At 44.7% G+C, this 26,060-nt stretch overlaps 1 protein-coding gene across 2 annotated transcripts in view; it reads left to right on the top strand.

The window, feature by feature from the left end:
- Positions 1 to 26,060, top strand: part of pak5 (p21 protein (Cdc42/Rac)-activated kinase 5) — a 204,651-nt gene that overhangs the window by 146,469 nt on the left and 32,122 nt on the right. For both annotated transcript variants that reach the window (XM_078230354.1, XM_078230353.1), the window contains one exon: positions 8,640 to 9,446. In XM_078230354.1, coding sequence (XP_078086480.1) covers positions 8,640 to 9,446 — 807 coding nt within the window. The remainder of the gene's footprint in view (positions 1 to 8,639; positions 9,447 to 26,060) is intronic.

Below are 26,060 nucleotides of genomic sequence, written 5' to 3'. Positions count from 1 at the left end.
TCCCATCCGGCATTTTACCTCAAAAATTTAGAAAGTAAAATTTCATCTTTAATTGTTGATTTGAGAAAATGACATCTCTGTGATGGGCTTATTCTCAGTTGTTCACCTCGCAACATAATCCAGCTAATCAATCTTTTAAAACAAATTAGCATTTAAGCAGCCAATTTAATTTCAACTTCCCCACTACAAGGCTGAGCAGAAATTTCTTAAATTTAATACTGCTGTGACATCAGGCACATAAAGGCTTTATTGCTTTGATACGACTGTAATGGCAGTAAAACATAAATTCATCAAGTCCAATGATGTGCAGGTTAGGTGGATTGGCCATGCTAAATTGCCCCTTAGTGTCAGGGGGATTAGCTTGGGGTTATGGGGATAAGGCCTGGGTGGGATTGTGGTCGGTGTGGACTCGATGGGCTGAATGGCCTCCTTCCGCACTGTAGGATTCTATGATGATCAGGCATATAAAGGCTTTATTGCTTTCATGCCACTGTAATGCCTGTAAAACATAATTTCATCTGCTCAAAGAATTTTAAATGTTTACAGTAAAAAAAAGTGCTTTTTTAAAAGCATCCTGTTCTTTCCCCTTCCTTACCTCTACAATATTACCAATTAATTTTTTCAAATTTATTTAGTAGTTGTTACCATGGGTGGAATAAACATGTTTTTCCTGTCATTTTTATTGACTACCCTGATTTAAATTCATTCATTCGCTTACAAACAGTTTCAAATACCGCGTTTCACGTAATTAGGAAATCGCACATTAAAGTTTGGTTTGTTTTTTTTAACACTGAATGACTGAAGCTTTGGCACCTTGTTCATGCAGTTATCAGATGTCTAGAATATTGACATGTGACCTAAATTACTTTATCAGCAGCAAGATGGGGTTTTTTTTTTAAAAAAGAGGCAAAAAGTGCAAGCCAGCAAGGAAAAAGATAAAAGGGATTGCTAGATGCAGAAATACTGCGCTGCCGATGAATAGGGATAAAAGAATAGGTGTTGGACATTCTGCACTTCAGGCCTGTTGCCGCCATACACTGAGGAGATTGTATCTTTACACTATCCACCTGCCTTTTTAAAATTCATTCGTGGTACATAGGCATCACTGACCAGCCAACATTTATTGCCCATCCCTAGTTGTCCAAGAGCAGTTGAGAGGCAACCATATTGCTGTGGCTCTGGAGTCGCATGTAGGCCAGACCAGGTAAGGACGGCAGATTTCCTCCCCTAGAGGACATTCGTGAACCAGATGGATTTTTCCGACAATCGACAACGAGTATATGGTCATCAGTAGATTCTTAATTCCTGATATATTTTTTATTGAATTCAAATTCCACCATCTGCCGTGGTGGGATTCAAACCCAGATCCCCAGAACATTAGCTGAGTTTCTGGATTAATGATGTGGAGATGCCGGCGTTGGACTGGGGTAAACACAGTAAGAGTTTTAACAACACCAGGTTAAAGTCCAACAGGTTTATTTGGTAGCAAATGCCATTAGCTTTCGGAGCTAATGGAGCTTTCGGAGCTCTGAAAGCTAATGGTGTTTGCTACCAAATAAACCTGTTGGACTTTAACCTAGTGTTGTTAAAACTCTTACTGTGTTTTGGATTAATAGCAGGTCTGGCAGCATCTGTAAGGAGAGAAAAGCTTTGACAAAGGGTCGTGAGGACTGGAAATGTCAGCTCTTTTCTCTCACAGATGTTGCCAGACCTGCTGAGATTTTCCAGCATTTTCTCTTTTGGTTTCAGATTCCAGCATCTGCAATAATTTGCTTTTATTCTGGATTAATAGCCTTGCTCCAGATCCTTTTCTATAATTCCTGAGCAAAAATTTTGGATTTTAAATTATTAATTGAGCGAGTGCCTATTGCTTGTTGTGGGAGAGAGTTCTACACTTCTGCCACTTTTTGCATGAAGAATTATTTCCTGATTTCTCTCCTTAGACTGGCTCTGTTTTTAAGATTATTTCCCCTGGTACTCAGCTTCCCCACTTTTGGAACAAGTATTTGCAGTCATTTTTAGAGAGGGATATTTTGTCTGCACCAGTAATACAACATTGGGTTGGGGAGTCGGTTAGCTCAGTTGGCTGGAGAGCTAGTTAGTGATGCAGAGTGACAAGAACAAAGTGGGTTCAATTCCCGTACTGGCTGAGGTTACTCATGGGCCTTCTCAATCTTGCACCTCAGCTGAGTTGTGGTGATCTTTGGGTTAAAATCGCCCCCTCAGCTGGGACTATGGCGACTTTATTGGGTCGGATACCCAGTATGTCTATTTCAGCGCTGTACCAACAGTTTATCTTGGCTGCAAGGCTTATTAATTTTAGAATTCAGCAGCCTTCAGAGCGAAAATATTTTCTTACCATCGGCCTGGACCTGGGCCTAAGCCTGTATGTGCAGAAGCTATAGAACAGTGTTATAACTCACTGCGCTGCAGCTTGACATTCAGTTTGTAAAACCACATTGGAAGAAGCCGAAACTGGTCTGTTGGGTAATATTGAATGCTTCAATCACAGTGAGTCTGAAATCCTGTATGGTATATTGAGAACAGGATGAAACTCTGAAAATCAATAAAATTGCTATTGATTAGGGGCCACAGCTCGTTAAGTAAAATTAAATAGACCTTGTCACTGTGATCTTTGCACCTCAGATTAGTTTCAAATGAAAATGGATTTAATAATAGATATTACTATAGTTTGCATGCCCCTGGATCAATACCGTGCACAGCAGCATTGTGGTGTGTGACAGGCAGGTATTTTTGCAACTCCCTTCACATCCACCTAGTAAATCTCAGCTACAACTCTGAAGGATTTTGCATGTTTTCTCGTGGTTTTCACTCTCTGCACCTCAGTTCTGAACCTGTGCAATGCACTGAGGAAGAGCTGCATTGTCTGAGGTGCTGCCCTTCAGATCCTAAGCCAAGATTCCGCCTGACCTCTCCAGGGGATATGAAAGAACTCCTGGCACTATTCAAAAGAGGAGCAAGAGAATTCTCCATGCCGTGACCATAGCCTATACCTCAATTGGTGTCATTAGAGCAGATATTCTGGTCATTATCTCAGTGGTGTTTGTAGGATCTGTGACAAACTATTGAATTAGGATGGAAAATAATGAAATACCATAAATCCTGACTTATAAGTTGACCTGGAATATATGATGACCCCATTTGTCCAGCCCTGGATATCCTATTTTTGCACATACTTGGTGTATAAGTCAACCGTCCCTTTTTCAACCAGGACATGCCATGCTGGCATTTGTAGTCCGCCTCAATTTTCCTTCCCACATAGGCATGTCTTACTTACCAGTACCTTATAACTGGGCATAAGGGATCAAGCTGTGTTGAGAAAGTGCTCAGGAGTTGATAACACACCCACTTTCTGAGTTGGAAGCAAATGATGTTTCAAAATGGCGAACACCCATTTTTGCGCGCTGGTATTCCAACTTTCCTACTCGACGTAAAAGTCAACACCTGTTTTTGGAAGGATTCTTCGAGGCTGCAAAGGTTGGCTTATATGTCAACAACCACAGTATGTTTACTTACAAATACTAGCTGGATTGCCAATGGTATTACACAGGGTTAGTCTGACATCTGGAGCATGGTTGTCATCTTTCGTGTAGCCTCTTGTGCTGGTTGAAACCGTGCTGTCTGGGGAATTGCAATTCCATATGACTATGGATTAAAAACCCCTTGCTTCCCGGATCTGCTGCAGAATTTGTCAACAGCAGCACGAAATCCCTGGATCGCTTTAAGAATCCTTTCCCACTTGGTTCTTGGGTCTCTCTTGGTATTGTTTCCCACAGCAGAATGTTGGAAACTAGAACACCCTTTCCCCTCGCGCTCGTTTTCTTCCTCTTGTCTCTCCGCTTCAGGATTTACCCGATGACTTTAGTGGTGTTCATTTCTGATATTGTCAACGTTATTTATACGACTGCATTTTCAACGGGCTCAGAAACCAGAGTGGTGCTGGGAATTAAATTGGACGGCCTGATTGGTTGAAATTGTGGCATTTGAATTAGTTGCTTTTCTCTGGAATCTTTCCTGATCATATTTCAACATAATAAGTATTTCAGCTAACGAGAAAGGTTTGATTTTTTTTTCTTTGCTGCAGGCGGTTTCAGTGTGCCATCCCAAGCATTTGATGTGCAATATCTTATGCACAAGACTTTTAATGAATGCAGATTTTTGCATCAGGAGTTATCTCCGTTGAAAAAGGAGGTTTTCTTCCCCCCCCCCCAATGGAATCACATTTATATCAGGTTGTAGGCTGGGAATGTAACTACTATAATCATTCAAATTTGACATGCAATATTCTGCAAATGTGCTACCTACTATAGAACACAATGTGGGACAACTGTACCTGTTGTCTTTGTTGATGTGGTTTAACTATAATCAGGGCAAAAAAGAAAACATTGGACGACACGGTGCCACAGCGGTCAGCACTGCTGCCTCACAGCGCCAGGGACCCGGGTTCAATTCCCACCTCGGGTCACTGTCGGTGTGGAGTTTGGATATTCTCCCAGTGTCTGCGTGGGTTTCTTCCGGTTGCTCCGGTTTCCTCCCCCACAGTCCAAAGATGTGCGGGTTAGGTGGATTGGCCATGTTAAATTGACCCAAGTGTCAGGGGGATTAGCAGGGTAAACAAGTGGGGTTACAGGAATGGGGGCTGGATGGGATTGTGGTCGGTGCAGACTCGATGGGCCAAATGGCCTCCTCCTGCACTGGAGGGATTCTATGATTCTATGAATCTTACCCCATGCAAATGCTAGGAAGTGTTCAAAGGGAAGTGCATTATAGCAGACTGGCTTTAGAATTACTATAGTAAGAAGTTTAACAACACCAGGTTAAAGTCCAACAGGTTTATTTGGTAGCAAAAGCCACACAAGCTTTCGAAGCTCTAAGCCCCTTCTTCAGGTGAGTGGGAATTCTGTTCACAAACAGAGTTTATAAAGACACAGACTCAATTTACATGAATACTGGTTGGAATGCGAATACTTACAACTAATCAAGTCTTTAAGAAACAAAACAATTTGAGTGGAGAGAGCATCAAGACAGGCTAAAAAGATGTGTATTGTCTCCAGACAAGACAGCCAGTGAAACTCTGCAGGTCCACGCAACTGTGGGCGTTACAAATAGTGTGACATGAACCCAATATCCCGGTTGAGACCGTCCGCGTGTGTGCGGAACTTGGCTATCAGTTTCTGCTCAGCGACTCTGTGCTGTCGTGTGTCGCGAAGGCCGCCTTGGAGAACGCTTACCCGAATATCAGAGGCCGAATGCCCGTGACCGCTGAAGTGCTCCCCAACAGGAAGAGAACAGTCTTGCCTGGTGATTGTCGAGCGGTGTTCATTCATCCGTTGTCGCAGCGTCTGCATAGTTTCCCCAATGTATCATTGGGTACCTCGGATGTCCCGAGGCATGGTACATTGGGGAAACTATGCAGACGCTGCGACAACGGATGAATGAACACCGCTCGACAATCACCAGACAAGACTGTTCTCTTCCTGTTGGGGAGCACTTCAGCGGTCACGGGCATTCGGCCTCTGATATTCGGGTAAGCGTTCTCCAAGGCGGCCTTCGCGACACACGACAGCGCAGAGTCGCTGAGCAGAAACTGATAGCCAAGTTCCGCACACACGCGGACGGCCTCAACCGGGATATTGGGTTCATGTCACACTATTTGTAACGCCCACAGTTGCGTGGACCTGCAGAGTTTCACTGGCTGTCTTGTCTGGAGACAATACACATCTTTTTAGCCTGTCTTGATGCTCTCTCCACTCCCATTGTTTTGTTTCTTAAAGACTTGATTAGTTGTAAGTATTCGCATTCCAACCAGTATTCATGTAAATTGAGTCTGTGTCTTTATAAACTCTGTTTGTGAACAGAATTCCCACTCATCTGAAGAAGGGGCTTGCAGCTCCGAAAGCTTGTGTGGCTTTTGCTACCAAATAAACCTGTTGGACTTTAACCTGGTGTTGTTAAACTTCTTACTGTGTTTACCCCAGTCCAACGCCGGCATCTCCACATCATTTAGAATTACTAAGCAGTCGTCATCGTTGCAGTAGTGAATGTCTGATTGAGGGCGTTTCTTTGCAGTCTTGATTGGCACGATCAGCTCAACAGCCTTTCTTCCAAAGTGGCTTCTGAAAACTATATTTTTTTTATTGATTCATAGGACGTGGGCATCGCCGGCTGGCCAGCATTTATTGCCCATCACTAGTTGTCCTTGGAGAGCAGTTGAGAGTCAACCACATTGCTGTGGATCTGGAGTCACATGTAGGCCAGACCGGATAAGGACAGCAGATTTCCTTCCCTGAGGGACATTTTCTTTCATTGTTTGGAGACAAGGATATGAAGTGTTCTTACCACCCCACTCTCATCGCTAAATTTTATGCAAATAAATTAATTTGCCGGGGAGGGACTCAAAGGGAGGGGAGAAGGTCTGGAATAAAATACCTGAAAATTGAAATGCATCCCAATTTTTTCTCAGGGCTGCATTAGAAAGGTTTTTTGCATGCACCTCCTGACTCCCCAAAGCCTATCCACCATCTACAAGGCACAAGTCAGGAGTGTGATGGACCACTCCCCACTTGCCTGGATGGGCGCAGCTCCAACAACACTCAAGGGGCTTGACACCATCCAGGACAAAGCAACCTGCTTGATCTACAAACATCCACTCCCTCCACCACCGACGCTCAGTAGCAGCAGTGTGTACGATCTTCGAGATGCACTGCATCTTCAAAGATCCTTAGACAGCACCTTCCAAACCCACGACCACTTCCACGTAGAAGGACAAAGGGCAACAGACACATGCGAACACCACCACCTGCACGTTCCCCTGCAAGCCACCCACCATCCTGACTTGGAAATATATCGTCGTTCCTTCGCAGTCGCTGGTCAAAATCCTGGAATTCCCTCCCTAACGGCATTGTGGGTCAACCCATAGAAGGCAGCTCACCACCACCTTCTCAAGGGCCATTAGGGATGGGCAATAAATGCTGGCCAGCCAGCAACACCCATATCCCACGAATGAATAAAACAAAATCTACATCTTCACCTGAAGAATAACTAACAATCAACTTAATGCTTGTTGACAAATTGAGCAAAAATAAATTGTGAATTTCCGGTTCTAATGATGAGTATGGCACTGAACATTCCAAAAAGTTTGAAAAAAATGTTTTTCAATTCAAATACTAATTATTGCATGGTATTGACAAAATATAATTAATTCCGCTCTAACGTTGAAATTTGACATTATACACTGTGAATGGCTACTGGATTTCAACGCAAGCTGAGAGAGCTATACTTTTCTTCCTATACCACGTCTGATCATGTAGACATTTGGGCGGGATTTACTGTGCAACTCGCCACGTGTTTCGCGGTGGTGGGAGGTGTCCCGCCATTCACTGGCGGCAGGATCTTCTGGCCTCTCCGTTGTCAACGAGATTTCCCATTGTCACCGCCGTGAAACCCGCAGCAGAAGATCCCGCCGGCGTGATAGGCCAGAAAGTTCCGGCCATTTTCTGTGGTGACGGTTAAACTTTCTATCAATTCAAATTGAGTAATGTGAATAGCACCAAAGTGATGATTTTATTTTTAATATTTTCAAATTAGCCAGTAATTTGACTTCAGTAACTGTGAATTATCCTCATTTTGAACACTTCATTGATATTATTCAACAGAAAATATTTGACAGGTGGAACCTTTTATAAGAACAGAAAATGTTAGAAATACACAGCAAGTCCATGATGGAGGATGCCGACTGCTGACATTACATGATCACTTTGTTTTTCAAATGATGACTGATGTGTTGTGTATTTCCAACGGTTCTGTTTCTTATTGCAAATTTTCAGCAATTGCGGTTTTATTTCTAGACCAGTTTTGCAGAAAGTGGCCCATACAAAGGGAAGAACAATTTAGAAAGGAGTCCGTCACTGAGAGCACCACCAGCACTCAAAGCGTTAAATCCAATGTGTTCTTATCCTTCCCTATCTACTCGCCACCCAAACCCCCAAGCCAGTTGATCAGGATTGAGTGACATCTACCACCGGGCGGCATGGTGGCACAGTGGTTAGCACTGCTGCCTCACAGCGGCTGTGCCCCAGCTTCAATTCTGGCCTCGGGTGACTTTCTGTGTGGAGTTTGCACGTTCTCCCCGTGCCTGCAAGGGTTTCCTCCAGGTGCTCTGGTTTCTTCCCACAATCCAAAAGTTGTATCGGTTAGGTGGATTGGCCAAGCTAAATTGCCCCTTGATATCAGGGGGACTAGCAGGGTAAATACGTGGGGTTACGGGGATAGAGTGTTGTCAGTGCAGGTTCGATGGGCCAAATGGCCTCCTCCTGCCCTGGAGGTATTCTATAATTCTACCTCATTGGCAGTTCTCATGGGAATACTTGAGACCAAGTGGAAAGGATTGGATGGGCATTTCGATCGGACCGACACAACCCAACACCAGATAGACATTTTAAAATGAGAATAGGAGTGAATATTTGTAATTGATGACAATTTGTCTCCCAGAGAAACATCAAAAAATGTTCTATGCAAAGGATTACATTGAGCTTTAAAGCATTGACTGCTGTATTCTGATATTAAGCATGATTCAGTGTACCCTCCATCTATATTAACTGATTTATTTTTTGTTACAGACTATAGTCAGAGGAAACAGAGCATGGAAAGACACCTCTTTAAATGGCCTTTTGGAAGAGTTCAATGATATTTCTGTAACTCGCTCAAACTCTCTGCGTAGGGAGAGTCCACCTGCTCCACCACAGAAAAATTCCAACCATAGCCTGTGCAGTCCTGAAGAAAATGGCTACAGCCATTATTATCTCAGACACTCATATGATATTGAACCTCCAAACGAGTTTACAGCAGGGAAATTCAAAGAACAGAGCAATCACGTCGAAGACTGGGACGGACATCTCAAATATAACAAAGCTGCTCAACAAAATGGCCAGGATTCTAACAGAGTTCGGTCTGTAGAAACATATTACTTAGAAGAAAATGCGCACAAGGGAGATTTTGGTAGATTGCCACCAGACTATTATGCGTATTTGGTGTCAAAGATTAGGCCTACAGACCACATTATGGCAAGCAGGGACTCCCCAAGAGCTCAAAGGTCACCACCAGTTCACAGGAGACACCAACAAAGTACACCTTCTAGAAATGCTCAAAGAGAAATCCCTAGGGAAAAATTGGAATGCAAAGAGAAAGACTGGGGTCCAGATCCCCAAAGGGAAGACTTGGACAAGCGACCAAAGTCATCCTATGTCATACAGACAAGTCCTCAGCCAACTATGAGACAGAGATCAAAATCAGGATCTGGACTGCAGGAGCCAAGTGTGCCATATGCTGCCAGTGCATTTAAGTCAACACATCCCACTGGACATGCATATAGTTCATACACATATCCAAGGCTGTCGGAGTCGACGGCTGTATCATCCATTCCGAAGGTAAAGGCCACTTTCATATTCAAGCCTTCAGCACTTGTATTCACATCTGCATTCCATCACTGCGTGGCACTGTGTGGTTTGATTTCATTGGATCTCCATCCTCCCTAGTTACAATTTATCTACCTACCCACTCCGCTTTTATTAGCTGATTCAAGTGTAATCGTACTCTTTGAATTTTAAAACAAATGCTTTCTTCTAAAGGCGTTTGGTCTTAATGGATTTAAAGAGTCAACAAGAAAAATACAGTCATTAACGTTTTAAAGCAACCTTGATACGTAAGTAAGAAAGTAGTTATGTATTACAAATATAATTAAATGAAGAGGTAAAATGACTGTCAAGTCTGTGAACAATTGTCCCCCCTACTGATTGTGCTGAAGATTCTTCAGTTATGTCATGGAGATCAGTATTGGCATTGTATGGTTAGGATGCTGTACATTTTGCTAATCATTCTTGTGTTTTTGCAAATCACAGAACCATTTTATATTTCTATTCTGATTTTGCACATTCATCAATCAGTGCTGCTCTAATCTGCTTACCAGGAAATGCACGAGTGGCCAACAGAGCCACCGGTTTTTCCTACATCTTTCAGAAGTGCATTCCTAAATAGAACGAGTATGAGAACCAACATTGTAGGAAATTAAGCAGCAGCAGCTCTGTGCTGCCAGTCCATTGTCATACAGACAGTCTGACGTGTGACAGTGTTTAGCTTTTTTTTTCATTTTTTAAGCTGGTGTTTCCGTAAGTTATTTTTTGTTGGGAATAAAGATCGATCAGTTGTTCGCAGCTGTGTCACCCGAGATCCATTTGTACTGCGGCTAAGAGGATGGATAAAGCAACCCACACCTTGGTCTCTAGCAGGACAGCTCTGCAATTGGTACCTCGCTGTGAACGCCCACTTTGGCAATACACATCCAGGCTTTGTTGGTCGTTTCTCCCTTTTAGCCCAAATTGCCTTTATATAGCAGCCTTAAAATAGTTAAACTGTCTCGTGGTGCATTATGAAACAAAAGTTGACACTGAGGCAATGACCATCACCAATAAGAGACACTCTGACCACCGCCCCTTGACATTCAATGGTGTTACCATCACTGAATCCCCTACTGTCAACATCCTGGGGGTTGCCATTGACCAGAAACTCAACTGGACTCACCACATAAACACAATGGCTACAAGAGCAGGTCAGAGACTAGGAATACTGCGGCGAGTAACTCACCTCCTGACTCCCCAAAGCCTGTCCATCAGCTACAAGGCACAAATCAGGAGTGTGATGGAATACTCCCTACTTGCCTGGATGGGTGAAGCTCCAATAACACTCAAGAAGCTTGACACCATCCAGGACAAAGCAGCCCGCTGGATTGGCACCACATCGACCAACATCCACTCCCTCCACCACCGACACTCAGTAGCAGCAGTGTGTACTATCTACAAGATGCACTGCAGCATTTCACTAAAGATCCTTAGACAGCACCTTCCAAACCCGCAACCGCTTCCATCTAGAAGGACAAGGGTAGCAGATACATGGGAACACCGCCATCTGCAAGTTCCCTCCAAGCCGCTCACCATCCTGACTTGGAAATATATCGCCGTTCCTTCACAGTCGCTGAGTTAAAATCCTGATATTCCCTCCCTAACGGCATTGTGGGTCAACCCACAACGCATGAACTGCAGCGATTCAAGAAGGCGGCTCACCACCACCTTCTCAAGGGCAACTAGGGATGGGCAATAAATGCTGGCCTAGCCAGTGACACCCATATCCCACGAATGAATTAAAAACAAGTGATGCACATGGGATATTAGGAATGGTGACCAAAAGTCGGTCAAAGAGGTTGGTATTAATGAGCATCTTAAAGAAGGAGAGAGAGGCAGAGACGTTTGCAGAGGGAATTCCGGAGCTGGGAAGCTGAAGACACGGCCGTGAATGCAGGAAAAACAAAAATCTGGCATGTGCATCAGGGCTGGAATTGGTGGAGCTTAGAGATCTTGTAGGATTGTGGGGCTGGAGAGGATGACAGAAATAGGAGGGGCAATGCCATGGAAGGATTTTCAAACAAGAATGAGAATTTTAAAATCAAGGTATTGTCGGGCTGAGTTGGGCAGTGAGGTATCCCTGGTGATGGGTGAACAGGAATTGGTGTGAGTTATGAATGTTGGATGGTCTCGAGTTTACAGAGCGTTTGTAATGCCAATGAGGAAAGCATTAAAAAAACTGAGTCCAGAGGTGACAGAGGCATTGGTGAGGACTTCAGCAGCAATTGAGCTGAGACAGGGGCAGAGACAGGTGATGTTCTTGAGCTGAAAGGGTCTTAATGAAGGGGAGGAAGAAGGGTCAGAAACTCAGATCAGTACCAAAAACAGCGCCCATGTTTTGAGGTCGACTTCTCCTGAGACAGTGGCCAGGGTGAGGGGTGGAGTTGGTGGCTAAGGAATGAATTTTGTGGGGAATGACTTGTGGTTTCCCAATATCTAGTTGGAAAAAATGTCTGCTCTTGCAATAATATGGGGGCAATTTTACTGTGAGTGCAAACAGTGGGCACAAAATCCCGCGAGAATCGGAAAACGAGAATCTCCCCGGCAAGATCTAATTTTTCCCACCCCTCGCTGGTGACGTAATGAGGTTCCCGCCCAGGAAGTGGCAGAGCGCTAAGGGCTCTGGGGGGCTCCATTGGGGAGGGGTGGTCCCCTTCACTGTGAGGGCAGCTGTCTGTTTCTGTGTGAAGGTGGCGGGGAGTATTTTCTACTGTGCAGATTGAGGTGCCCATCTCCATGGAGCCAGCATTGTTGGGTCTATTAGGCCCCACACCGCCAATGTGATGGCAAAAACTATGCTTCCAAATTTTTGTGCAGAGTGCCATAACATCTGGAGAGAAAGCTTAGTTGTGCAGCTGGAGAGCTACATATCAGTTTTCTCACCGCAGCCAGCATTCTGTGCAGAGTGCACAAAAATTTGTTTGATTGGCATCAGAACAAATCCGAGGCAGTGGAGGGATCAAGTGAGATATTGAGGACTTAGAGACTTACGTAATGCTTTAGTGTAGTATAGATACCCAGATTTAGTCTCAAACACAAACTCATGAGGGCCACATAAATAGTTCCGCTTAGAAATTCCTCCTGTCTTCTCTACTCATTTTGCCTGATTTGACAGAGTTCCGTGCTATACTAAAATTAACTATGATAATCTGTCACAGAAAAAGTTAATTATTTTTAGCTGTTAATGGAGCAATATCCTTTATGAAGACGCTTGAACATTGCTGAAAAAAGAGACGAACTGTCCAAGCGTTTTGTCTTGCAAGCATTAGGACAGACACAAGAATATCAGATTTCAAAGGGACTAACAATTCATACTGCATGTGAAAAGGGTGCTAATTGGTTGGCAAGTGGATTCTGATTCATCTTGAAGTTGCCATGAGGAATGCACCAGGGAACAGTTGCCTCCCATGCTTTTGTTGAATTGAAATAGGTACAATGTTTGGGCATGTTCAGATCCCTGGTGCAATCACCATAGCAAAGCCTTGACCAATCATCCACTTGCTAACCAATGAGCATCCTTTTCTCATGTAGTATAAATTGTTCCTTTTGAAATCTGGTATTCTTGCATCTGTCCTGATCAATGCAAGATGTCAAGGTGTGGTCAGCAACTGAGTTTTGTTATCAAGGATTGTGGCTCTTACTAATTATATGCACAGGCTTATTTTTAAACTGTTCAATGTGTAGTATTTCTTCAAACATTAAGTATGAACGGCACGGTGGCACAGTGGTTAGCACTGCTGCCAGGGACCCAGTTCGATTCCCGGCTTGGGTCACTGTCTGTGTGGAATCTGCATGTTCTCCCCATGTCTGTGTGGGTTCCCTCCAGGTGCTCTGGTTTCCTCCCACAGTCCATAAGACATGCTGGTTTGGTGCTAAATTCTCCCTCAGTGTACGCGATCAGGCGCCAGAGTGTGGCGACTAGGGGATTTTCACAGTAACTTCATTGCAGTGTTAATGTAAGCCTACTTGTGACACTAATAAATAAATTTGAACCTTTAATAGGATCTCGGCAGCTACACACAAGGAAGGGACGCAGTTGGAACTCCTCCCCTGTGAAAACTAGAGATAATGGGATAAAACCACATGGCGAATATTAACAGCTATCTCTGGCCATTTATTTTAATTCTCCAATCAGTGGCAAATAGAATGTAACCCGGAAAAGTGTGAGGTAATGCACTTAGGGAGGGGCGAACAAGGCAAAGGATTATGCTACAAATGGTAGGACGCTGGAACGTACTGAAGATCAGAGGGACATTGGAGGACAAATCCACAGATCCCTGAAGGGTGGCAGGGCAGGTAGATAAGGCTTGCCTTTATTAGAGTACAAAAGCAAGGAGGTCATGTTGGAACTGTGTAAAACTCTGGTTTGCCACAACTGGAATACTGTGTGCAGTTCTGGTCACCACATTATATGAAGGTTGCGATTTATATAGCAGCCTTAAAATAGTTAAATTGTCTCGTGGTGCATTATGAAACAAAAGTTGACACTGAGGCAATGACCATCACCAATAAGAAACACTCTGACCACCGCCCCTTGACATTCAATGGTGTTACCATCACTGAATCCCCCACTGTCAACATCCTGGGGGTTGCCATTGACCAGAAACTCAACTGGACTCACCACACCACTCACTAAACACAATGGCTACAAGAGCAGGTCAGAGACTAGGAATACTGCGGCGAGTAACTCACCTCCTGACTCCCCAAAGCCTGTCCATCATCTACAAGGCACAAATCAGGAGTGTGATGGAATACTCCCTACTTGCCTGGATGGGTGAAGCTCCAATAACACTCAAGAAGCTTGACACCATCCAGGACAAAGCAGCCCGCTGGATTGGCACCACATCTACCAACATCCACTCCCTCCACCACCGACGTTCAGTCGCAGCAGTGTGTACTACCTACAAGATGCACTGCAGCAATTCACTAAATGAAGAGGGGATTAATCAGGATGCTGCCTGGGTTGAGGGATCTGAGTTATAAGGAAAGATTGGAGTAGCGAAGATTGAGAGGGGACCTGATAAAGCTGCATAAGATTATGAGGGGCATAGATAGGGTGGATAAGAAGGCACTTTTTTCCATTAGTTAGAGGGGTCAATAACCAGGGGGCAGAGATTTAAGATAAGAAGTAGAAGCCTCAGAGGGTAGTTGAGGAGAAACTCTGGAACTCGCTGCCTGAAAGGGTGGTTGAGTCAGAAATTCTCGTAATATTTAAGAAGTGTTTAGCTATTCACTTGGGCTGAGCAACCTCCAGGGCTATGGACCAAGCGCTAGAAACTGGGATCGGTGTAGTCAGATCTTTGTTGACTGGCATGGACACAATAGACCGAATGGCCTCCTTCTGTGCTGTAAACGTCTGTGAACGGAGATCTTGTTTTTTCACTTTCTGAAAGAATTATCAGAGATGTAGAGTGATTGTAACATTTGGACATACCAGCAAGTGCATTCCCCTCTGGCCACCGATGTGATCAAAACATCAGTGCAATTATAAAATGGAGAAGCATTTTGTTCTTGCCTTAATTCAGTTCTGAATTATAATGCTGTCAGTGCCATCTATATAGGGCCTTGGTGAGACCATACCTGAAGTATTGTGTGCAGTTTTGGTCTCCTTGCCAAAGAAAATATATACTTGCCATAGAGTGAGTGCCTGGAAGGTTCATCAGACTGATTCCAGAAATGACAGAACTGTTGAGGAGAGATAAAGTTTATTAGTCACAAGTAAGGCTTACATTATACTGCAATGAAGTTACTGTGAAATTCCCCTAGTCGCCACAATCCGGCACCTGTTCGGGTAAAGATTGGGTGGACCAGGCCTATGTTCACTGGAGTTTAGAAGAGTGAGAAGGGATCTCATTAAAACGTATAAAATTCTGACGACTAGACAGACTGGATGCAGTGATGTTGTTTCCTCTGGCTGGGGACATCAAAAACAAGGGGTTGCAGCCTCATGATGCGGGGTATGTAATTTAGGGCTGAAATGAGGAGAAACTTCTTCACTGAGAGTCGTGCTCCTGTGGAATTCTCTACCACAGATGGCTATGGAGGACAAGTTATTGAATATGTTTAAGAAGGAAACCTGGAGTGAAAACTTGGCTATGCAACCGGAGAGACGCATTTGCAGTCTGAACCTAACACATTTTAGGAAAATTCCGCCCGTTGTAACTAATCAAAAGCTTGAAGTATATATGTAGGTCTGATCAGCTTTTTTCCTTGCACAATCAAACTTGCCCTTGTAGATTTTTGAATATTCTTTTGTATAACTACACACCAGAGACACGGTGGCACAGTGATTAGCACTGCTGCCTTGCAGCACCAGGGACCCGGGTTCGATTCCTGGCTTGGGTCACTCTCTGTGCAGAGTCTGCACATTCTCCCCGTGTCTGCGTGGGTTTCCTCCAGGTGCTCTGGTTTCCTCCCACAGTCCAAAGATGTGCGGGTTAGGTGGATTGGCCATGCTAAATTGCCATTAGTGTCATGGGGACTAGCTATGGTAAATGCATGGGGAATAGGGCCTGGGTGGGATTGAGATCAGTGTAGACTCGATGGGCTGAATGGCCTCCTTCTGCACTGTAGGATTCTATGATTCACCAGTTTCCTTTTTATTTCTTTCGTTCCTCCCTGGACGTCTAACTCTTCATGGGTAATGGATCACCAGACAGAAGTCTCCTTACTTTATTCAATGCCGTGTCTAAATGGTTATCCATCATTTGTGATTTAGACGTGAAATGACTGTGGCAGGTACCATAGCTGAGTTTGATTTACACTTCACCCTATGTACCTGTGTGCCCACTTTCCAGCAGAGTCAATGTGTAGCACGAGGGAATCAGGATTTTTTTCCCCTCCCTTTACTCCCTTATTCAGGGGGCTTGTGGTGCCATGGTAGCATCTCCACCTCTCGGCCGGAAGTTTCAATCTGGCCATGGAAGGTGTGTTCATAACTGGCTAAATAGGTTGATTATCAACCTGCAAAATCCTTCCAATGCATCGGGACAGATGGCAAAGAGTGGGAGTGTTCCCTGGTCACCATATGCAGAAGGCAATGACAAACCAGTGCAGTATATTGGCAGACATAATCATGGGCCAATCCAATGGCCGTCCATGGTCACCAATGCCTTCTTGGGGCATGATGTTGACTCACCTGATGAAGGAGCAGTCGCTGAAAGCTCGTGATTCCAAATAAACCTGTTGGACTTTAACCTGGTGTTGTGAGACTTCTACTTGGGGCATGGTACCTCCCATGCATTCCCCCCACCCCCTAACTTGAGAACGAGATGGGCCACAACCAATTATACCAACTCTGGCCCCATCCCAGCTGAGAACTGTGAAACAGGCTCAAGAGGTTAAATGTCCTAAATCCCATTCCTGTTATCTAATTCAGAACACATGAGAAATCTAACCTGCTGTCTTCCCAGTCTTGTGGTTTATGTGCAAAATTTCAAAATCATCATTTGGTAAGTGGCCTAACAATTATAAAATTTAATTTGAATTTAGACACAGTTCTTTCAGATCCTTTTTTTTATTCATTCATGGGATGTGGGCATCAACAGTTGGGCAGCATTTATTGCCCACTCCTGAGGGCGTGTAGGAGTTAACCACATTGCTGTGGATCTGGAGTCACATGTAGGCCAGACCAGGTAAGGATGACACATTTTATAGAACCATAGAATCCCTACAGTACAGAAGGAGGCCATTCAGCCCATCGAGTCTGTACCGACCACAATCCCACCCAGACCCTCTTCCCGCAACCCCACACATTTACCCTGCTAATCCCCCTGACACCAAGGTCAATTTAGCATGGCCAATCAACCTAACCCACACATCTTTGGAGTGTGGGAAGAAACCGGAGCACCCGGAGGAAGCCCACGCAGACACGGGCAGAAAGTGCAAACTCCACACAGACAGTGACCCGAGGCCGGAATTGAAACTGGGTCCCTGGTGCTGTGAGGCAGCAGTGCTAACCGCTGTGCCACCGTGCCTTCCCTAAAGGACATTAGTGAACCAGATGGATTTTTACAACAATCACCAATGATTTCATGGTCACTATTAGACTTTTAATTCCAGATTCTTACTGAATTCAATTTTCACCATCTGCCATGGTGGGATTCGAACCCATGTCCTCAGTCCATTACCTTGGGTCTCTGGATTACTAGTCCAGCAACAATACCACGATACCACTGCCTTCCCTCCTGGAACACCAGGATGCATTTTGGGAATCAGGCAAGAGCGGTCTCCAAAAATCTGGTAACCTGGCAGATTTTACGCTTCCTTTCTTGTCTCCAAGTACAGTACAGGAACCTTTAACTCCATTGATATTAAAGTGAAGATAATGTAGAGATTAGACTCCACTCGCAGTAAGTAATTATTCGTCTGGCATAGTCAAGTTAAATTGTGCATGGGATCATTTATCTAATGCAGTCATTATTTTCCTAGACCTTTTCATTTCCTTTCTATTCATGTTGATTTTACTCTGTGGAGTGGTTTATCAGGGAGAGGATATACTAGAGGGTGCTGAAACAGAGTTTTAGTTCATTTAAAATGCACAGTGCATTGAAAACTTAACTCTGTAGGGAAAACAAAACTGATTTTAATTGACTATTGATTACTTTCAAGCATTTTGTAGTAATTTATTTTACGCACCTCTCTAATTACGTTTTAAAAATTAAAATGTTGATTCAAAATGAATATGTATAACTATGCATTAGAATCCCTACAGTAGAAGGAGGCCATTTGGCCCGTCAAGTCTGTACCGACCACAATCCTACCCAGGCCCTATTCCTGTAACCTGCATTTACCCCTGACGCTCGAGGCAATTTAGCATTGTCAATCAACCTAACCCGCACATCTTTGGACTGTGGGAGGAAACTGGAGCACCCGGAGGAAACCCACACAGACACGGGGAGAAAGTGCAAACTCCGCACAGACAGTGACCTGAGGCCGGAATTGAACCCGGGTCCCTGGCGCTGTGAGGCAGCAGTGCTAACCACTGTGCCGCCCCATTATGACCATCGAGTGTACATTTTTAAATGTAACATTCATACTTTACTCCAGAACATCACATTCAGCAACACTCTAACTCAGTCACTTCTAGTTGTTGGTGAGACCCTGATATCATATGATGAATTTAATTACTTCTTGAGTTTACAGACAATGTTTAACATGTATTTTCTTAATCGACAGAAAGTCATAGTTAGCTAGGATCTTAATTTTGAAAGGTTGGATAGGTTGAGGTTATTTTGAAAGGTTGGATAGGTTGGGGTTATTTTCCTTGGAACAAAGAAGGCTAAGGGGTGCCTGGATAGGGGTGTACAAATTTATGAAAGGAAGAGATAGAGGGGAAAGGATAAAATTCTATCACTTGGTGGAGAATTCTAGAACTATTGGACATAGATTCAAGACAAGTGGCAGTAGGTGTAGAGGGGTCAGAAGGAGGATGGTTTTTTTTTACACAGTGGGTGGTGGGTGTCTGGAATTTACTGCCTGAGTAGGCAGAGACCTTAAACTCTTTTTAAAAAGTACGTGGATCTGCACCTTAAGTGCTGTAAGCTGCAGGGCTATGGGCCGGTTGCAGGAAGGTGGGATTAGAAAGGGCACCTGGGTGTCCTTGGGCTGGCATGTGCAACATGAGCCAAATGGCCCCCTTCTGCGCTGTGACTTTTATATGGTTCTATGGATTGAATTGTGTTTCACTGGTGCGATAGTAAATATTTTCCTTTGACCCAGGACATAGGTTAAATCCGACTTGGACTTGCTGGCATGAGTTCTTCTCTCTCCGCCTGTTGAGACTGTGCAAACATGTCCATGATCTGACACAGATTACAGACCAAGAGCTGCATGGGGGGATAAAACTGGATACTCCTTTTCAGACAGCAGGGACGCAGATGGCCAAATGGCCTCCTTCTATGTCATAAATCTTTCCCATGCTTCAAATTGACACTACGTTGGCATTCTCACTGAAGTCAGAAAAATAACTGGTGATGGAAAATAGGATGCCGAGAAAGAAGCGTAGTGATCCTGCTGCTGGACTAGTGAGTGGGAGACATGGGGTGGGATCCTCCGGTTGTTCACGCCAGTGGGATTCTCTGGTCCTCCTGTAGTGAATGGAAATTTGGCTGAGTGCCAAATTCTCCGTCAGTGGCCAAGGGGCTGGAGAATTCCGGCCATGAGCTCAGATCCCACCATGGCAATTGGGGAATTTAAATTCAGTCACTCAAATCAATCTGGAACAAAAAAAAGCTATCTTCAGTAATGGCTTGTCATAAAAACCCATCTGGTTCACTAATGTTCCTTCAGGGAAGGAAATCTGCCATCCTTACCAGGCCTTGTATATGTGAGATTCCAGACCCTTTAGCAATGTGGTTGATCATTAGCTATCTTCTGAAATGGCCTAGCCAACCAATCCACTGTTCAGAAGATGGTTCAGCACTACCGAGGGATGGGCGATAAATTCTGGCCTTGCCAATTACACACTCATCCCATGAACAATACAAAGTGTATTTCGGCTTGGACAGACTATGAAGAGCAGTATTTTACATGTGGTCATTTGTGGTTTGATAACACTGGATTCCAAAAGCAGAAAAGTACATTATTCACTGACCCCAGTTGCAAAAAAGGATATTTTTCACTTGTTGAGATTTTTTCCCCTTCCTCTCCCTCCTTGTTTGGGGATTATATAACATTCTGATAGGCAACTTAACCAGTGTTTAAACAGGTCCAGCATTGTAGCCATATCACAGATACATGTCCACTTGAAAGACTTTCTAATATTGCTATATAATACGCACCCTGAAACATTTGCAGTGAGCTGTCAGCACCAGTTCAATTGGTTCTCGCCTCCTGTGAGCTTGTTTCTGGGCGCAGTCAAATTTCAGAGAGCTCGGGCAGAATTCTCCCGTGGCCCCACAGGCGGGTACAATGGTGGGAGGGAGGGGGAGCATTCAACGAGACTTCAAAACCTTGCTTTGCGCCAGCATGAATTTCCCACGGGATCTTCCTCCATGATGGCGGATCGGGAAACCCGCTGGCAACCGGCGTGAAACTGATTTGCATCACACTAATGGGATGCGGATGGTGGCCTGACCAGATTCTTCCCCTCCCCACGCCCGATTCTCTGACACCAGCTGGAAAACACCAGTCCAGAACTCGCCTGGAAGAACGTGGCATGTGAAAGTCAAGACTTGCCTGAACCATGCCCGCTGCTGCCTCTAGAATTCAGGATGGAGGCCATTAGCAACCCTGGACCCAGGAACACCACAGTATTCGGGGGAGCATCGACAGGTGGATGATTGCAGATTCAGCGTCATCAAGGAGATCCACCTTCCAGCCTCGAGTGTTCCGGACGATCCCAGCTTTTTCAGGAGGTCAATCTTCCACCTCAGTGGAGATCCATTATTTTCAGGAGGTCCATCTTCTTTCTTCAGTGGTGGGTGAGAGATGTCGGGTGCCTTTTTAATATGGCGCACAGGTATGATGGTGCGACTCGCCATCACGCTCACCCTGCCAGGGAATATGGCTTTAAACCCCATGGTGCATAATTAATGAGGTCAGGGCCGGAAGATATGACGTGACTTCTCACTGGCCTCTGCAGCGGGGAACATTCCCCTCGCCTCCCCCCTCCTCCCCCCCCCCCCCCCCTCCTTCCCCCCTCCCCCCTCAGCCACGGGACTAAGTCCCAGATATAAGAATTCCATCCCTATGTCTCCTTGTAAAGGGAAGCACTTCAGTGAGAAAGTTGGAATCATCGAGCTGCATTTGGGTATTAATCGAGTATGAGTTAAACGTGAAATCGAGAGCAGACTGAGTAATTTAATTAAATATTAATATTCTGCTGTACTTGCCACTGATGTTTAATCACACTACTTGGAAACTCCATGAGTTCATCGAATGATAGAATCCTACATGCGGAAGGAGACTGCACGTCCCATTGAGTCTGCACCGATCACAATTCCATCCAGGCCCTATCCCCCCCCCTAACCCCACGTATTTACCTTGCTAATCCCCCTGACACGAAGGGGCAATTTAGCACGGCCAATCCACCTAGCCTGCGCATCTTTGGAGTGTGGGAGGAAACCTGAGCACCCGGAGGAAAGCAACACAGACACTGGGAGAACGTGCAAACTCCACGCTGCAGACAGTGACCCAAGCCGGGAATCGAACCCGGGTCCCTGGCGCTGTGAGGCAGCAGTGTTAATCACTGTGCCACCATGTCGCCCAGTTAGAGTTACAGAGAAGAAAAAAAACAACCTTTTTAAGGAAAAGTTAGTCTACAAAAGAAAAATACAAAATGTATTGGGATATGAAACTGTATCCAAATATAGTAAAAATGAAGTAAGTACCCCCATGCTGCTTACAATAAGATGTGTGTATTGTAGGTTCTGAATTCAGAAATTTGAAGTTGCATACCTTGTTGAATTTACAATCCATCATTCCTACTCCCTCAATTGCTGCTAAAAGTAGGATCATGTAAATTCACGCTGGACCTTTTCATTTGTGAATTTTTGTTTCTCAGTTCAATAATTTAATTAAAAATCATTGTTTTCCTAAACCTGGCATGAAACCTCCACTTAACGGACACTAGATCACTTTGGAAAATGGGCAATATCAGTTCGCCTGGTATTTACCCGTGTACAATCACTTTATTAAGTGTCACATGGAAGAAAACTTGCAACTGAAAGCTTGCAACTGGATACTCATAACCATTTTGTTCTGAAACATTTATTTTTTGATTGCTACAAATGTACTAAATAATTAGTCATCCTAGTAACTGCAGCCCATTAAGTGGAGGAACTGAAATTAAAATTGTAACCTTACAATTGAGGCAGCACAGTGGTTAGCACTGCTGCCTCACAGCACCAGGTACCCGGGTTCGATTCCCGGCTTGGGTCACTGTCTGTGTGGAGTTTGCATGTTCTCCCCGTGTCTGCGTGGGTTTCCTCTGGGTGCTCCGGTTTCCTCCCACAGTCCGAAAGACGTGCTGGTTAGGTGCATTGACCATGCTAAATTCTCCCTCAGTGTACCCGAACAGGTGCCAGAATGTGGCGACGAGGGGATTTTCACAGTAGCTTCACTGCAGTGTTAATGTAAGCCTACTTGTGACACTAGTAGGCTTACATTAACACTGCAGTGACGTTACACCAGCCTCTGCTGTAAAGATTAGAACACCAAGATTGAAATTTAATGGGTGAAAGGACTAAACAACCTTTACTGAACTTTACAGGTATTCCAATCCAGAGGGTTAAAAATCAAAGCCTCTATTCAAATGTATCTTGTTCACATGTTCTGATCACACTCTCCATTTGAATATACATGCATCACGGGTGGAATTTTCCCGTCCTGCCATCCACGGGAGTCTTAGCGGGCGGGACAGGACCATGCAAAGTTCATTGGACCTCGGGTGGGAATTTCCGGTTTGGGGCGGGTGCGGCCGGAAGAATCCCGCCCTACGTCTCTACAATATTACTTGATATTTTGTTACGTGAGTCAACACGGTCCATTCTTCTTCCACTCCCAGTACTCAATTACAACCTAACAACTTTTTCTCAGCTAATATCATATTTTAATAAGTAAGGGTCCTGACCCAAAGAACAAAATCATGCCCATAAGGTTTGACCGTGACTCTTCCTAGTCCAAAGATGTGCAGGTTAGGTTGATTGGTCATGCTGAATTGCACCTTAGTGTCATGGGGATAAGCTAGGGTAAATGCATGGGGTTGTGGGGATAGGGCCTGGGTGCGATTGTGGTTGGTGCAGACTCGATGGGCCAAATGGCCTCCTTCTGCACTGTAGGGATGCTATGATTCTATTTAAGTGAGACAGCTGGCACAGTTTTTCTTTCTGCTGTTGACTTGACTATCTTTCTTTTAAGTTTTCTTCTTCGCCCCTTTGGACCCTGGGTGGGAAGTGTCAGGAGCAAGGGCACTCCTTCTGGGACTCACACCACTTCCTTGGGCATTGCCATCCCCAACGTTCTCACTTTCCCTCCTCCTCCCCCCCCCCCCAACCTTCCATTGGATCCTCAGCAATGCATGGTGTGAGTTTAAAGGATTTGAAGCATGATCATGTTTAATCTTTGTGTTGAATATTCAGTTGAATATTGGAAAACTTTCTGGAATTGCAGCCGTACTGATAAAACAAGAAACTCGTAAGTTGGAAGAAGTAGCAAGATGGATTTTAAGAAAAGGAGACTGGAGGCCAAATAGGGTTGGACTAGGATTTAGCAGGTTAGGATTGGTGACTCTAACTGTATGAACGTTAAAAGTAATGCATGGCAGACTGCTGTGCCCTGCTCTTGGTGAGACCAAAATACTGGGTCGTAATTTGACGTAACAGAGTATCTCACGGTTTCTGCCAGTATTCGACTTGCCCTTGCATCTGGCCCTTGCCAGACAAGCTGCTGAAAGTCTTGAATTGACAATGGTGTAATGAGAGGGAAAGTGCACGTCTGGAACCTGAATGAACAGGGTAAGCAACTGTGCATTTCATTATCAAACTGAAGGTTCATGAAATTAACAGTGTCAGGACTGAGAAGGAAGGGTAAATTACAGTGGGCGCATCCAATGTCAAATCCCATATGGAAAATGAAAACAAAGGAAATGAGGTGTAATAAGAATTGCTTTCAATGTTAAATCCCTTGCGAGTGTGATGATCCAGTTCGCCTCGCCTTCGTGAATTTTGTAAAAATAAAACCCCAACAACAATTGAAATCTGATGAAATGAGACTCCACACCCGTAATAGTTAGTTTTCAGTCCTAGAGAGGTTGGCCGAAATTTTCCACCCTCGTCCGTGGCTGGGATTTTCCGGTGCTACTGGAAGTGAATGGAGTTTTTGGCCAGAACACCAAATTTTCCATTCTCGCTCGCAGCAGGTCCTGACATGGACAGCATCGGAAAATCCTGCCCATTGATTGACAGGAACAAACACTTTCACATCATCAAAAGGGAGCTCAAATTGAAAAAGATGAGACAATTTTTTGTAACGAATCTTGTTCTTGTATTGCTTGCAAAAACAGGAACCCAAGGCCATTCAATGCTTCGGAGTGGTGAGCGACAGGGTGGAGGCCGTTGTTTTAAATTTATAGGCAGAATGGCACAATTTAGATGGCAACTTTTGGATTATCTGCTCCTTTTTCATTCACCCAAAGTAGCAATACCATTTGCGAATAAATTAAAGTGAGTGTGGCTAGCTGTACCATTATTTTGATATCAAGTTATTGCCCATTATGTTATAATGGTGAATGCATCCCAAAATGGCAATCATGTAAAGCTGCACACCTTTTATTTACTTGGAGGACAGTTTCAATGGTGGTTTTGCCTCTATTGTCACTGAAGAAGGAATCACCACTCAGTATATAAGGGAGAAATGTTAAAACGATGGGCGGAATTTAATGCCCTCCCCCATGGTGAGTTTAGTGGTGGGCACATTTAATCAGGCAGGAGGCTGGTGAATGGGGGCCCTGCTGCTTTCCCACCTCCACCACTATTAATTCTGTGGTGGGAAGTCCCCTGGCTGGCAGTTAATGCCCACTTAAGGGCCTTTTCCCAGTTCTGCTGCTACCAACCCCAGCGACTCACCAAGTGGTGAGCGCTACAAGCAAGACACTGTGGGGTCGCTTGCGGACTTCTGATGGGGGGCAGGGGAGGGGGGTGCTCCCTCCCTTCCTCCCTCCCTCCCTCCCTCCCTCCCTCCCCTCATTCAGATGCACTCAATGTGTGGTCGAGGAACAAGTTTCAGGATGCGTGGATCCCTGCTGAGAGCCACCTCCTAATCCTGGGCTGCAGCGATGTTACCAGGTCTCATGTTGTTGTCGTAGCTACCGCCACCTCCCAACAACACTGCTTTCAATGTAGTTAGTCGCCTCTGATGGATTGGAGCTCTCAGCAGACAGGAATCTGGCCCCTGGGGTCCTCGATCCTGGGGAAGGCCGGCTACCGTCCTTTTAAGTGTCCGAGTGGCCTTATTCACGGGAATTCCCTAAAATTTCCATCGCGGGGCACTCATCAGCTCTGCAGCCAGTGGGTGAGACCCCCATCATTTGATTTGATTTATTATTGTCACATGTATTAGTATACAGTGAAATGTATTGTTTCTTGCACGCTATACAGACAAAGCATACCGTTCATTGAGAAGGAAGTGAGAGAGTGCAGAATGTACTGTTACAGTCATATCTAGGGCATAAAGAAAGATCAACTTAAATGCAAGGTCGGTCCATTCAAAGTCTGACAGCAGCAGGGAAGAAGCTATTCTTGGGTCGGTTGGTACATGACCTCAGACTTTTGTACCTTTTTCCCGACGGAAGAAGGTGGAAGAGAGAATGTTCGGGTCCTTAATTATGCTGGCTGCTTTGCCAAGGCAGCGGAAAGTGTCGACAGAATCAATGGATGGGAGGCTGGTTTGCGTGATGGATTGGACTACGTTCAAGACCTTTTGTAGTTTCTTGTGGTCTTGGACAGAGCAGGAGGCATACCAAGCTGTGATACAATCAGAAAGAATGTTTTCTATGGTGCATCTGTAAAAGTTGGTGAGAGTCATAGCTGACATGCCAAACTTCTTTAGTCTTCTGAGAAAGTAGAGGCGTTGGTGGGCTTTCTTAAC

Source organism: Mustelus asterias, chromosome 15 (genome assembly GCF_964213995.1).
Source record: "Mustelus asterias chromosome 15, sMusAst1.hap1.1, whole genome shotgun sequence".
Lineage (NCBI taxonomy): Eukaryota > Metazoa > Chordata > Chondrichthyes > Carcharhiniformes > Triakidae > Mustelus > Mustelus asterias.
The sequence above is the reverse complement of the archived record's forward strand: the minus strand, read 5'-3'. Positions and strand labels throughout refer to the sequence as shown.